Below are 16136 nucleotides of genomic sequence, written 5' to 3' on the forward strand. Positions count from 1 at the left end.
ATCAAAAATCTCCAAACAAACAAAAGCCCAGAGCCAGACAGCTTCCCAGGGGAATTCTAGCAAACATTTAAAGAAGAATTAATCCTATTCTTCTGAAACTTTTCCAAAAACTAGAAATGGAAGGGAAACTTCCAAACTCATTTTATGAGGCCAGCATTACCTTGATCTCAAAATCAGACAAGGATCCCATCAAAAAAGAGAACTACAGACCAATATCCTTGATGAACACAGACGCAAAAATTCTCACCAAATACTAGCCAATAGGATCCAACAGTCCATTAAAAGGATTATTCACCACGACCAAGTGGGATTTATTCCAGGGAAGCAAGTTTGGTTCAACATCTGCAAATCAATCAATGTGATACAATACATTAATAAAAGAAAGAACAAGAACCATATGATACTCTCAATAGATGCTGAAAAAGCATTAGACAAAGTAAAGCATCCCTTCCTGATCAAAACTCTTCAAAGTGTAGGGATAGAGGACACATATCTCTATCATCAAAGCATGAAAAACCCACCGCAAGTATCATTCTCAATGGAGAAAAACTGAAAGCTTTTCTGTTAAGGTCAGGAACATGGCAAGGATGTCCATTATCATCACTGCTATTCAACATAGTACTAGAAGTCCTAGCCTCAGCAATCAGACAACAGAAAGAAATTAAAGGCATCCAAATTGGCAAAGAAGAAGTCAAACTATCACTCTTTGCAGATGATATGATACTATATGTGGAAAACCCAAAAGACTCCACTCCAAAACTGCTAAAACTTGTTCAGGAATTCAGTAAAGTGTCAGGATATAAAATTAATGCACAGAAATTAGTTGCATTTCTTTACACCAACAACAAGACAGAAGAGAAATTAAGGAGTCAATCCTATTTACAATTGCCCCCCAAACAATAAGATACTTAGGAATAAACCTAACCAAAGAGGCAAAAAATCTATACTCAGGAAACTATAAATTACTGATGAATGAAATTGAGGAAGACACAAAGAAATGAAAAAAATGTGCCATGCTCCTGGATTGGAAGAACAAATATTGTGAAAATGTCTATGCTACCTAAAGCAATCTACACGTTTAATGTAATTCCTATGAAAATACTATCCATTTTTTTTTAAAGAAATGGAACAAATAATCTTAAAATTTGTATAGAACCACAAAAGACCCCGAATAGCCAGCGGAATGTTGAAAAACAAAGCCAATGTTGGTGGCCTCACAATTCCAGACTTCAAGCTCTATTACAAAGCTGTCATCATCAAGACAGTATGGTACTGGCACAAAAACAGACACATAGGTCAATGGAACAGAATAGAGAGCCCAGAAATTGATCCTCAATTCTATGGTCAACTATTCTTTGACAAAGCAGGAAATAATGTCCAATGGAGAAAAGACAGCCTCTTCAGCAAATGGTGAATGGTGTTGAGAAAACTGGACAGCCTCGTGCAGAAAAATGAAACTGGACCATTTCCATACACTACACATGAAAATAGATTCCAAATGGATGAAGGAACTCAATGTGAGAAAGGAATCCATCAAAATCCTTGAGGAGAACACAGGCAGCAACCTCTTCCACCTCAGGCACCCCAACTTCTTCTGAGGAACATCACCAAAGGCAAGGGAAGCAAGGGCAAAAATGAACTATTGGGACTTCAACAAGTTCAAAAGCCTTTGCACAGCAATGGAAAGAGTTAACAAAACCAAAAGACAGCTGACAGAATGGGAGAAGATATTTACAAATGACATATCAGATAAAGGGCTAGTATCCAAAATCTATAAAGAGTTTATAGATTAACTCAACACCCAAAGAACAAATAATCCAATCAAGAAATGGGCAGAGGACATGAACAGACATTTCTACAAAGAAGACATCCAGATGACCAACAGACAGATGAAAAAGTGCTCCACATCTCTCGGCATCAGGGAAATACAAATCAAAACCACAATGAGATACCACCTCACACCAGTCAGAATGGCTAAAATTAACAAGTCAGAAAATGCCAGATGCTGGTGAGGATGCGGAGAAAGGGGAACCCTCCTACACTGTTGGTGGGAATGCAAGCTCATGCATCCACTCTGGAAAACAGCATGGGGGTTCCTCAAAAAGTTGAAAATAGAGCTACCCTGTGACCCAGCAATTGCACTACTGGGGGTATTTACCCTAAAGTTACAAATGTAGTGATCCGAAGGGGCACGTGCACCTGAATGTTTATAGCAGCAATGTCCACAATAGCCAAACTATGGAAAGAACCTAGATGTCCATCAACAGATGAATGGATAAAGAACAAGTGGTGTATATATATACAATGGAATACTATGCAGCCATCAAAAGAAATGAAATCTTGCCATTTGCGATGATGTGGATGGAACTAGAGGGTATTATGCTTAGTGAAATAAGTCAATCAGAGAAAGACAACTATCATATGGATACTATCCCCTGATATGAAGATGTGGACATGCAACGTGGGGAGGGTTGGGGATTAGGAAAAGAATAAATGAAACAAGATGGAATCGGGAGGGAGACAAACCATAAGAGACTCTTAATGTCACAAAACAAACTGAGGGTGGCCGGGGGGAAGGGAGTAGGGAGAAGGTGGTGGGGTTATGGACATTGGGGAGGGTATGTGCTATGGTGAGTGCTATGAAGTGTGCAAACCTTGTGATTCACAGACCTGTACCCCTGGGCTAATAATACATTATATGTTTATGAAAGAAAGTAAAAAAAAAATAAAAAATAAAAAAAATTAAAAGTTCCACATATGAGTTAAATTATGGTATTTTACTCTCTGACCTATTTCACTTAGCATAATACCCTCTCATTCCATCTAAATTGTTGGAAGTGTCAAGATTATATTCTGTTTGACAGCTGAGTAATATACTATTGTATGAATATACCACATCTTCTTTATGCATTCATCTGTTGATGGATATCTGGGCTCTTTCCATATTTTGGCTATTGTGGACATTGCTACTATAAACATTGGAGTGCATGTGCCCCTTCAAGTCACAAAGTTTGTATCCTTTGGAAAAATACCTAGTAGTGCAATTGCTGAATCATAAGGTAGTTCTATTTTTAAGTTTTTTGAGGAATCGTCATACTGTTTTGCAAAGTGGCTGCACCAGTATGCATCCCATTAAAATTTTAAGAGAGTTCCCCTTTCTCTGCATCCTCAGCAATATCTGTTCTTTCCTGCGTTTTTAATTATAGCCATTCTGCCCAGTGCGAAGTGGTATCTCGTTGTGTATTTGTATTTCCCTGATGATGAGTGGTGTGGAGCAATTTTCCATGGGTCTGTTGGACATGCATATGTTTTCTTTGCAGAAATGTCTGTTCATGTATTCTGCTTATTCCTAGACTGGAATTTTTGTTTGTTTGTTTTTTGGATGATGAGTTTGGTATGTTCTTTATAGGTTTTGGATACTAGCCCTTTATCTGATATGTGACTTAAAAATATCTTCTCCCATTCCATACATTGCTTTTAGCTTTGCTGATTATTTCCTTTGCTGTGGAAAAGTTTTTATCCTGACCAAGTCACAAAAGACCTTTTTTTTTCTTTTGTTTCCCTTGCCTCTGGAGATGTGTCTAGCAAGAAAGTTGCTGTGATCAAGGTGAAAGAGATTGCTGCCAGTGTTTTCCTCCAGAATTTTGATGTATTCCTACTTCACATTTAGGTCTTTCATCCATTTTGAATTCATTTTTGTGTATGGTGTAAGAACAAAGTCCAGTTTCATTTGTCTGTGTGTGGCTGTCCAAGTTTTCCAACACCATTTGTTGAAAAGACTTTTTTGCATCAGATATTCTCTCCTGATTTGTTGAAAATTAGTTGACTATAGAGTTGAGGTCCATTTCTGGGGTCTCTATTCTTTTCCATTGATCTATATGTCTGTTTTTGTGCTTGTACCCTATTGTCTTGATAATTACAGTTTTGTAATGCAACTTGAAGACCAGAATTATGATGTCTCTAGCTTTGGTTTTCTTTTTGAACATTATTTTGGTTATTGTAGGTCTTTTCTGATTCAATAGAAATTTTAGGATTGTTTTTTCCAGCTCTGTGAAAAATGTTGATGTTATTTTGATAGGAATTGCATTGGATGTGTAGGTTTCTCTGCGTAGCATAGACATTTTAACAATATTTGTTCTTTCAGTCCATGAACATGGAATGTTTTTCCATTTCTTTCTGTCATCCTCAATTTCTTTTGTAAGTGTTCTATAGTTTTCACCATATAGATTTTTCACCTCTTTTGTTAGGTTTATTCCTAGGAATCTTATGGGTTTTGGTGTAATTGTAAACAGGTTTGATTCCTTGTTTTCTCTTTCTGCTGCTACATTGTTAGTGTATAAAAATGTGACAGACTTCTGTTTGTTGATTTTATGGCCTGTGACTTTGTTGAATTCCTGTATTGGTTCTAGAAATTTTTTGGTGGAATCCTTTAGGTTTTCTACACAGGGCTAGAACTTCCAGTACTATGTTCAACAACAGTGGTGACAGTGGACACCCCTGTCATGTTTCTGATATTAGGGGAAAATATTTCAGTTTTTCCTCACTGAGGATGATATTCCCAATAGATCTTTTGTATATTCCCTTTATGATGTTGAGGTGTGTTCCCTCTATCCCTACTTCATGGACAGTTTTAATCAAGATAGGATGCTTTGTTTTGTCAAATGCTTTTTCTGCATCCATTGAGATAGTCGTGTGATTCTTCTCCTTCTCCTTTCTTTTGTTTATGTGGTGTTTCATGTTGATTAATTTCCAGATGTTGAACCATCCCTGCAATCCAGGAACAAATCCCACTTAGTCATAGTGAATAATCCTTTGAATGTAGTTTTGGATCCTATTAGCTAGTACATGTTGAGAATTTTACATCTGTGTTAATCAAGGGTATTGGTTATAAATCCCTTTTTGGTGGGGTCTTTGTTAGTTTTGGGATCAAGATAATGCTGACCTCATAGAATGAGTTTGGAAGTTTTCCTTCCATATTTATTTATTTATTTTTGGAATAGTTAAGAAGAACATGTATTAATTCTTCTTTAAATGTTTGGTATAATTCTGCTGGGAAGCCATCTGGCCCTGGATTCTTGTTTGTTGGGAGATTTTTTAATTACTGATTCAATTTACTTGCTGGTTGTGAGTCTGTTCAGGTTTTCTATTTCTTCCAATTTAAGTTTCAGTAGCTTATACATTTCTCGAAATTTATTCACTTCTTCCAGATTGCCTAATATTTTTGACATAGAATTTATCATAATGTTCTTATATAATTGCTTTACTTTGATGTTGCTTGTATTCTCTCCTCTTTCATTCAAGATTTTATAATTTGGGTCCTTTCTCTTTTCTTTTTGATAAGTCTTGTTAATTCTTTCAAACAACCAGCTTCTCCTTTCATTCATCTGTTCTTTTTCTATATCTTTGATTACTTTTTTTTAAGATTTTATGTATTTATTTGATAGAGAGAAAGAAAGAGCACAACCAGGGATAACAACAACCAGAGGGAGAGGGAGAAGCAGACTCCCTGCTGAGCAGAGAGCCTGATGTGGGGCTCCATCCAACATGGATGACTGAGCAACTCAGGTGCCCCTATATCATTGGTTTCTGTTCTTCTCTTTATTATTTCTCTTCTGCTGGATTTAAGGTTTATTCCTTGTTCTTTGTCCAGGTCCTTTAGGTGTAAGGTTAGGTTGTGTATTTGAGACTTTTCTTGCTTCTTGAGGAAAGCCTGTATCACTATACACTTCTTTTTAGGACTGCCTTTGCTGCATCCCAAAGATTTTGAATTATCATATTTTTGTTTTCATTTGCTTCTAAGTATTTTCTTTACTTCTTCTTTAATTTCCTGGTTCACCCATTTATTCTTTAGTAGCATGTTCTTTAACTTATATGTATTTGTGGTCCTTCCAATTTTTTTTCTTGTGGTTGACTTCAAGTTTCATAGCACTGTAATCTGAAAATAGTCATGGTATGATCTCAACCTTTTTGTATGTGTTGAGTCCTGATATATGACCCTGTAGGTGATTTGTTTTGGAGGATGTTTCATGGGCACTCGAAAAGCATGTGTATTCTACTGTTGTAGGATGAAATGCTCTGAATATATCTTTTAGGACCATCTGGTCCAGTGTGGCATTGAAAGTTCCTGTTTCCTTGTTGATGTGCTTTGATCATCTGTCCATTACCGTGAGTTGTTAAAGTCTCCTACTATTACAATATTATTAATAAGTTTCTTTTATATATATATATATATATATATATATATATATATATATATATATGGCTGCTCCTATGTTGGTGATGTAAATATTAACTATTGTTAGATCTTGTTGGATAGATGCCTTTATTATGATATAGTGTCCTTCTTTACCTCTTATTATAGTCTTTGGTTTCAAGCCTACTTTGTCTATATAAATATGTCTCCCCAGTTTTCTTCATGTCCCTTAGCATGATGGATGGTTCTTCACCCCCTCACTTTCAATCTGGAGATGACTTTGGGTCTAAATGAGTCTCTTGTAAGCAGCATATCAATGGGTTTTAGTTTTTTTATTGATTCAGATAGCTTATGACTTCTGATTGGAGCATTTAGTCCTTTTTACATTCAGAGTAATTATTGAAAGATATGAATTTAGTGTCATTGCATTTCCTGTAAAGTTACTGTTCTTGTGGGTTGCCTCTCTTTCCCCCCAGTTTTGTTACTTTTGGTCTCTCTTTTCACATAGAGTCCCCCCTAATATTTCTTGTAGGACTGGTTTAGTGTTCAAAAACTCTTAGTTTTTGTGTGTCCTGATAACATTTTATCTCTCCTTTTATTCTGAATGACAGTTTTGCTGGATAAAGTATTCTTGGCTGCATATTTTACCCATTTAGCATGTTGAATATATCATGCCACTCTTTTCTGGCCTGCCATATTTCTGTGGACAGTTCTGTTGCCAACCTTATGTGTCTACCCTTGTAGATTAAGGACCTCTTGTCATGAGCTGCTTTCAAGATTTTATGTTTATCTTTGTAAATTGCAAGTTTCACTATAATATTTTGTGGTGTTGGGCTATTTTTGTTGATTTTAAGGGGAGTTCTCTGTGCCTCCTGGAATTGAATGATTGTTTCCTTCTCCAGATTAAGGAAGTTCTGGGCAATAGTTAATTCAAAGAAACTTTCTGCCCCTTGTTCCCACTCTTCTTCTTCTGGTACTTCTATAATATGGATATTATTTTACTTTATTGAATCACTGTGTTTCATAAGTCTACCTTCTTGATCTAATAGTTTTCTTTACCTCTTCTTTTCAGCTTCATTATTTTCCATAATTTTATCTTCTATATCACTGATTTGTTCTTCTGCCTCATTCATTTTTGTTTTTATGACCTCCACTTGGGACTGCATCTTGGTTATGTCGTTTTTAATTTTGGCCTAACTAGATTTTATTTCTTTTATCTCTGCAGTAAGGGATTTCATCGTGTGTTCTATGCTGTTTTCAAGCCCAGTTAGTATCTTTATAATCACTGTTTTAAATTTTAGTTCAAACATCTTACTTATATCCATATTGATTTAATCCATGACTGTGAGTACTACCTCCTGTTCTTTCTTTTGGGGTGAATTTCTCCATCTCAGCATATTGTCCAGAAAGGAAAAGAAGAAAGAAAAAGGAAACAACAACAAAACTAGATCCTGGTTGTGTTTTGGGCTGTTTGTTAAAAGAAACTAGTTCCCAAAATAAGAAAGAAGAAAAGAAAGATCATAAAATACAATGAAAGGAAACAAACAAATATTTAGAGAAAGTATATATAAAAACTAAAAAGAACTAAAAAATGATTTGAAAGAATAATAAAGTAACTCAAAAATAATAACAAAAGGCTAAAGAATAAAAATAGAAAGAATTCTAGATAAGTTTTCCCCTGGAGGTGAGGCTTTGCAGCCCTCTATGATCAGTAAGCCTGAAACAATGAGTTGTTTTTTCTGGTCTTCTGCAGAAGGAGCATGGAAAATCACCGGAAGCAATGACAAAACAAGTAGTATAATGGCAATAGATACATATCTATCAATTATAACTGTGAATGTAAATGGACTAAATGGTACAATCAAAAGACATAGGGTGTCAGAATGAGAAAAACAAACAAACAAAAAACCCACAAAACTCATCTATATGCTGTCTACCAGAGACTAATTTTAGACCTAAAGAAACCAGCAGAATAAAACTTGGGAGATGGAGAAGCATTTTTTTTTTTTTTTTGAAAATGGATGACAATAGTCTGAGTAGCAATAATTATATTGAAGAAATTTGACTTTAGAACGGAGAGTGTAACAAGAGACAAAGAAGGTACTATATAATCATAAAGGAGAGAATCCAACAAGAAGATATAACAATTGTAAAATTTATGCACCAAACGTGGGAGCATAAAAATATATATAACAACAAATAACAAACATAAAGGAATTCATTGACAATAATACAATAATAGTAGGGAACTTCAACTCCCCACTCTCAACAATGGATTGATCATTTAACAGAACCTAAACAAGGAAACAATGGCTTTGAATGAGAAACTAGGCCAAAATGACTTAACAGATATCTTCAGAATATTCCATCCTAAAACAGCAGAATACACACTCTTTTCATGTGATATTCTCCAGAACAGATCACATGTTAGATCACATACCAGGTTGGAACAAAGGCAAAAAGATTCAAGGCATACCATGCAATATTTCTGAGTCCAGTGATTTGAAACTAGAATTCAACCACAAGAAAAAATCTGGAAGGAAAACAGATACATGAAATGTAAACAACATGCTATTAAACAATGAATGGGTCAATCAGAAAATCAATGGGAAAAAAATTCATGGAGACAAATGAAAATTAAACACAATATTCCAAAACCTTTGGTATGCAACAAAAGTTGTCCTAAGAGGGAATTACATAGCAATACAAGCCTACCTCAAGAAGCAAGAAAAATCTCTAATAAACAATCTAACCTTAAACCTAAAGGAGCTAGAAAATGTACAACAAATGTAGCTTAAAGCAATAAGAAGGAAGGAAATAAATAAAAATAAGAGCACAAATAAATGACATAGAAACTAAAAAGACAAAGCAAAACAAAGCAATACAACACATCAATGAAAGCAGGAGCTGGTTCTTTGAAAAAAATAATAAAATTGATAAGCCTCTATCCAGACATACCAACAAGAAAAAAGAAAGGAAGCAAATAATAAAACCATAAATGAGAGTGGGAAAAACCACCAATACCACAGAAATACAAGTAGTTATTAGAGAATATTATGAAAAACTATATGCCGACAAATTGGACAACCTAGAAGAAATGGACAAATTCCTAGAAACATAAACTACAAAAATTGAAACAGGAAAAAAATAGAAAATTTGATCAGACCAGTAACCAGCAAAGAAATTGACTCAGTAATCAAAAAATATTCCAACAAATAAATGTTCAAGGCCAGATGGCTTCACAGGAGAACTCTACCAAACATTTTAAAAAAAAGTAAATATATATTCTTTTCAACTATTCAAAAAAAATGGGAAAGGAAGGAAAATTTCCAAATCCATTCTATGAAGACAGCATTACCCCCAAATAGATAAAGTCTCCCTTAAAGGAAGAACTAGAGGCCACGATCCCTGATGAACATGAAAGCAAAAACTCTCCATAAAATACTAGGAAACTAAATCCAACTGTACAATTTAAAAATTATTCACATGATCAAGTGAGATATTTTTTCCTAGATTGCGAGTTGGTTCAATATCCAAACTCAATCAACATGATATACCACATTAATAAAAGAAAGGAGATGAACCATATGATCATTTCAGTATTTCAAATGCAGAAAGATCACTTGACAAAGTACACATCCAGTCATGACAAAAACCCTCAACAAAGTATTTAGAGGGAACATACATCAACATAATAAAGGCCATATATGAAAACCCTATAGCTAGTATCATCCCCAATGGGGAAAAACAGAGTTTTTCTTCTATGGCCAGGAAAAAGACAGGGATATTCACTCTCACCAGTGTTAAATAGTTCTGGAATTCCTAGTCTCAGCATTCAGACAACAAAAAAAAGAAAATTGGCAAGGAAAAAGTAAAAAAAAAAAAAAAAAAAAAGTAAAATTTTCAGTATTTGTACATGATAAAATATATAACCCCAAAGACTCCACCAAAGGAACTGCTAGATTGATAAAGGAATTCAGTAAAGTAACAGGATACAAAATCAACATACAGAAATCTGGTGCATTGCTATACACCAATAATGAAGCATCAGAAAGATAAATTAAGTAATCAAACCCATTTACAATTACACTAAAAACCATAAGCTATATAGGAATAAACCTATCCAAAGAGGTGAAAGATCTTTACTTTGTAAACTACAAAACACTGACTAAACAAATTGAAGATGGCAGAAAGAAATGGAAGAAAAAACATCTCATACTCAAGGATTGGAAGAACAAATATTGTTTAAATGTGTATACTACTCAAAGCAATCTGCACATTTAATGTGATCCCTATCAAAATACCAATAGCATTTTTCACATAGCTAGAACAACCTATCCTGAAATTTGTGTGGAACCACAAAAGACCCTGAATACCCAAAGAAACCTTGAAAGAGAAAAAACAAAGCTGGAGGCATCCCAATTTCACACTTTAAGTTATACTTCAATGTTGTAGTAATCAAAAGAGTATGGTACTGGCACAAAAATAGGCTCATAGATCAGTGGAACAGAAGATAAATCTCAGAAATGAACCACAATTGTAAGGTCAACAAATAAAGCAGAAAAGAACATCCAAGTGTTAAAAGACAGTCTCTTCAACAAATGGTGTTGGGAAAACTCTTTAGATACATGCAAAACGATGAAACTACCATTTTTTACACCATACACAATAGTAAATTCAAAATGTATTAAAGAAATAAATGTAAGAGCTGAAATCATAAAATTCTAGAGGAGAAAAGAGAGAGTAACCTCTTTAACATCACCTGTGGGAACTTCTTTCTAGATATGTCTCTTGAAACAAGGGAGAGAAAAGTAAAAATAAACTATTGAGACTTAATCATGATAAAAAGCCTCTGCTCACGGAAGGAAACAATCAAAACTAAAAAGCAACCTACAGAATGGGAGAAGATAGTTGCAAATGACATATCTGATAAAGGGTTAGTAACCAAATATATAAAAAACTTAAAACTCAACACCCCTAAATCAGATAATCCAATTAAAAACATTGGCAGAAGACATGAGTATACATTTTTCCTAAGAAGATAAAAAGATGGCCAACAGTCACATAAGAAGATGTTAAACATCACTGATCCTTAGGAAAATGCAAATCAAAACTACAAGGTAATATCACCTCACACCTGTTAGAGTGGTTAAAATCAACAATACAAGAAACAACAGGTGTTGGTGAGGGTGCAGATATTGGGGAATACTCTTGCACCTTTCATGGGAATGCAAACTGTTATAGCATCGTGGAAAACAGTATAGAGGTGCCTTAAAGACTTAAAAATTGAATTACCTCATGATCCAGCAATTGCAATATTAGGTAATTACTGAAAGAATTCAAAAATACTAATTTAAAGGTACACATGCATCCCAATGTTTATAGTAGCATTATCTGCAATATCCAAATTATACAAACAGCCCAAATGTCCATGGACTGATGAATGGCTAAAGAAGAGGTGGTATATACATGCAATGCAATATTACTCAGCCAGTAAACAGAATGAAATCTTGCTTTTTATAATGACATGGATTGAACTAGAGAGTATTATGCTAAGTGAAATAAGTCAAGCAGAGTAAGACAAATACCATATGATTTCACTCATGTGTGGAATTTAAGAAAAAGAAGCAAAGGAAAAGAAAGAGATAGACAAACCAAGAAACAGATTCTTAATTGTAGATTACAAACTGATGGTTACCAGAAGGGAGGTGGGTGAGGTGTGGGTTAAATAAATGATGGGAATTAAGGATGTGCACCAGGTGTTGTATGAAAGTATTGAAACACTATAAAGTACACCTTAAATTAACATTACAATGTATGTTAACTGGAATTTAAATAAAATCTTTTTAAAAGGATGCCCACAAATCATAGCTTCTTTCTGCAAAAATGATTTTGTATCAATTTCCTAATCATATGTAGGCAAATACTATTGAAACTGTCTTATTTTGTTGCAAAATTTGAGGCTGCCAGATTAGTTTTTCTGATGACCATGACTTTAAATTTTGTTTTAATGTATAGTTATGTGTTTTCAAATATTTCCATGCTTGGTTTTATTGTTGACTATAACCAAAAAAAAAAAAAAAAAACATAAAATTCTATCTTCCTAACTACTTCTCAAATATAATTGTGCAAAAACATAGAATATTTTAAAGATTTTTTAAAATTTATTTGACAGAGAGAGATTACAAGTAGGCAGAAAGGCAGGCGGAGGTGGGGGGAAAGCAGGCTTCCCACTGAGCAGAGAGCCCAATGCAAGGCTCAATTGCAGGACCCGGGATCATGACCTGAGCCGAAGGCAGAAGCTTAACCTACTGAGCCACCCACGTGCCCCAGGATATTTTAAATATCAGTATTCTAGTGACAATTTTTATTTGTCCTATAAATACAGATAAGTAAGTGATTATCTAATGGAGTAAATTTGTCTTTAATGATTCTGTTATTTCATGCCATAGTCTTTGGTTTTAAATGTGATGGGATAATGACAGTACCTGGATTCTCTAACCTGTTGAGGATTTGTAGGAAGTTGTATTCCTATTTTTAATTTTTAAGATTGTTATTTCTTCTTAGAGTATTGGCCATTTTGTCATGATGTAATTTCCTTCATTGTACATGATAGCATTTCTCACTTTAAAGTCAAGTTTTATATTTATATACTTAATCTGTCTTTATTTTGCTAGTCTTTCTATGGTATGCTTATTGATATTCCATACCTATTGGCATTTGAAAACTTTGCAGAAACCTTATAAAAGAGTTTTAAAAAGTATTATGGTTTAAAGCTAAGTACTTTGGATCTGTAGTTTATCATTTCAGAATATGAGGAATATGGAAATCAGTTGTCTTTGAGATTATCATTGCTATATTTCATTCTTTTTTTTCAAAGACTTTTATTTATTTATTTGACAGACAGAGATCACAAGTAGGCAGAGAGGCAGACAGAGAGAGGGGGGGAGCAGGCTCCCTGCTGAGCAGAGAGCCAGATGTGGGGCTCGATCCCAGGACCCTGACACCATGACCTGAGCTGAAGGCAGAGGCTTAACCCACTGAGCCACCCAGGCACCCCAATAGCTATATTTCATTCTTTAAACTAATAATTATATCTTTGGGTTAAATAAACTATGCTTCCAAATTAACCTAATTTATTTTTAGGTTTATTTTCATGTCAATTAATTATATGCTTAACCAAATGGTTAGCTATAATTGGTTAGTTCATTATGTATTTCTATGACTGGTTTTCTCATTTATTTAATTTTCATGTCCTCTCTTTGTGTTAGTTAGGAACCACATTTCAACTGACTTGTATGTATTGGTCAATGACCCTAGATTCTTTTTATAGTCAAGCACAATGAAAAATATCTACATTTGGGAGACTAGGTCAAAGTATTCTAATTATAAAAATGAGATCCTATCCACCCACTCCTGGTTATTTATATTTCCCTAGGAATTACTTCTTGACAAATCAAGTACCAATTGTGAAAATACCAAAAGTCTTTGATGTATTTATATGTAATTTATTCTTCCCATAACAATATTATTCACTTTAAGTAGCTAATAAAAATATGCTGTGGAAGTATACATTTTTTTATTTGTTTCCATCTCAATAGCTACAGAAATAACTGTTCAACCAACTGTGGAAGAGATCTCTGCCAACTGCACTCAAGAATGTCTCATCTTGGGCCATTCTGATGCCTGCTGGATGCCAGCTTCTCTTACTCATTCTAGCCCTTCAGAGTCAGAGGCCTCTGCTCTATGCCACAGCCCATCCCTGTCAAAGGCCTCTGCTTGCTGCTGTAGCCCTCCCCTGACACAGAGCATAGCTCTTGGCCACAACCCTCCAGTGACTCAGGCTACTACACCGTACCACAGCCCTCCAACAGCACGGGCCTCAGTCCTCCAACACCGCCTTCCCCAGGCACAGACTGCTGCAATTCACCTCAGCTTTTCTTTGCCACAAGCTGCTGCTTTCCATCACAGCCCTAGGAAGCCACCAATGGCTTTGCAGCAAGGTTGGGGGCAAGGTGCTGGACCTGGTTGACTACTTTCTATTGATCAGGGAGTGCAAGGTAGTATCAGTTCTCAGTTTTACACCATGTCTGAAGGACTTCATCCTAGTGATTAGTCAAGTAAAGCCATTCGCTTGACAACATTCTGTCCAGGCCAACAGGCCAGACCCTCTAGGGGTGATTCCCCATTATGGAAGAATATCCTTTATAAAGCTAAAATGGCTACTTCACATTTTCCAATAGGATGTATATAATAAAAGTTTAAGATCCAATTTCAATGACTATTTCAAATTGTTAGCCTTGTAAATAGCTATGTAAATAAAAACAGATACCAGAATAAAGTCTAGAGTTAGTCCCTTAGTCAACAGCTAAAAATAAAATTTACAATTTACTTAATTCAGAATGTGTATGAACAGAAATAGAAAAATTCACACCCTGTTGTACAGAAAGACTTATTATGACAGATATTAACATGTAGTGTATATTGTTTCTGATGCACTGTGTTTTTATTTTTACCATTATTGATTTTGTTCCATTTTGATTTTTGTGGGCTAAGTACATAGCAAGTAGAAAAATAGAAAATATCTGAATTTCAAAGAGTACCCTTGGTTTATCTAAACTTTTGTTCAGATAATATTAGAAGGTACTAGTATGGTAGAATTGTTGTCTTTTTGTTTGATATTTGTTAGTTATTTATCGCCAGTGTTTTGTTATTAGTGTTTTTACACAAATGCATAGTAGAGAATGCAAATATTTCTTGGTGGGTTTTTTTTGTCTCTGTTTTTTAGGTTTTCTACTTTTATTTCAGAAAATATGTAGATTTTGCTAAAATGTATATATATTTTCAGTAAAGAACATATATGAACTATAGAGATTTATGTCTATAACCTATTTCTCTACTCTTTAGTAGAGCTCGAGACAGTGAAGTGCAATAACTGTGCCTGAAATGACAACTATACTAAAGAAGACCTCTTTTTAAACTTTTGTAGTTTAGGGTAAAATGCATCACAAGCCACATTATATCTGCCATTTTAAGCCTACGTTCCATCATTTATTAGATCATTATCTTCTGGAGTTTGATATAACAGCCTAGAAAGTGACAAGGACTGTAGATGCATTTAATGCCTGATTCTTTTACAGCTATGAAATAAACTGCTATGTTCTTAGAGAATATCAGGAAGATTTAAATGTTGATTTGACAGGGGAATAGGCTGTAGAGAAATATGTTCAGTAAAATATAAACAAATAAATAATAACTATAGATAAAACTATATACTAAACCTGTAAAATGAAGATTTTTTTTTTCATTCTAGCTCAACTTACTGTAGAAAACCATTGATAACAAGATGAAAGTTAGGAAGGAATTTTTCAAGGGATGTAATTATAAATCTACATCAAACGTGTTACAACATAGAATTTTCAGGAGATGTGCAGAGAGAAAAATCAGGTTCATGCTTCTTGGAGTGGATAAGAAATACCTCAATAACACACTCAAAAAAAAGAAAACCTAACAAAATCTCATATATGAAACAAAATATGTCCTTCTAAACAAAGAATACAGTAGTATTTCTAGAGAACATCAGTTTGCTTTTATTGTCTGTACTTTATTTTCTTTTACTTTTTTTTTTTCCTGGCCATGATCTTCTATGTGCATATTTCATCAACATACAGAAACACCACCAGTTTAATTTTCTTCCATGGCAAAATAAAGAAGATGTTTTATTTCAGTATTACAGTAACCCAAGAAACCATTCATGTTTCAGTTGGGAGAGTGAAAGTTTCTTGTTGCTTCAAATAGATGTAGTTTGTACTATGTAATTTGAAAATATTTAATTTACTATTAAACTGTGTGTAAATGTTGTAACATAAGCTGTAGTAAATGTATAGTTTCATTGGTGAAGATTTCCAATTAATGTTGAGAATGCTTCTTTTCATGTGCCCAG

The 16136-nt window shown here is 34.4% G+C and overlaps 1 protein-coding gene across 1 annotated transcript in view; it reads left to right on the forward strand.

Annotated features, from left to right (window-relative positions):
- LOC111159209 (protocadherin 11 X-linked) overlaps positions 1-14404 on the forward strand; it is a 583780-nt gene extending 569376 nt beyond the window's left edge. Inside the window, 2 exon segments of the mRNA XM_022521651.1 lie at positions 13795-14373; positions 14376-14404. Coding sequence (XP_022377359.1) covers positions 13795-14373; positions 14376-14404 — 608 coding nt within the window.
- Positions 14405-16136: the final 1732 nt, after the last annotated feature.

This window comes from Enhydra lutris, unplaced genomic scaffold (genome assembly GCF_002288905.1).
Source record: "Enhydra lutris kenyoni isolate GAN:26980312 unplaced genomic scaffold, ASM228890v2 scaffoldscaffold67, whole genome shotgun sequence".
In the NCBI taxonomy this organism is placed as follows: domain Eukaryota; kingdom Metazoa; phylum Chordata; class Mammalia; order Carnivora; family Mustelidae; genus Enhydra; species Enhydra lutris.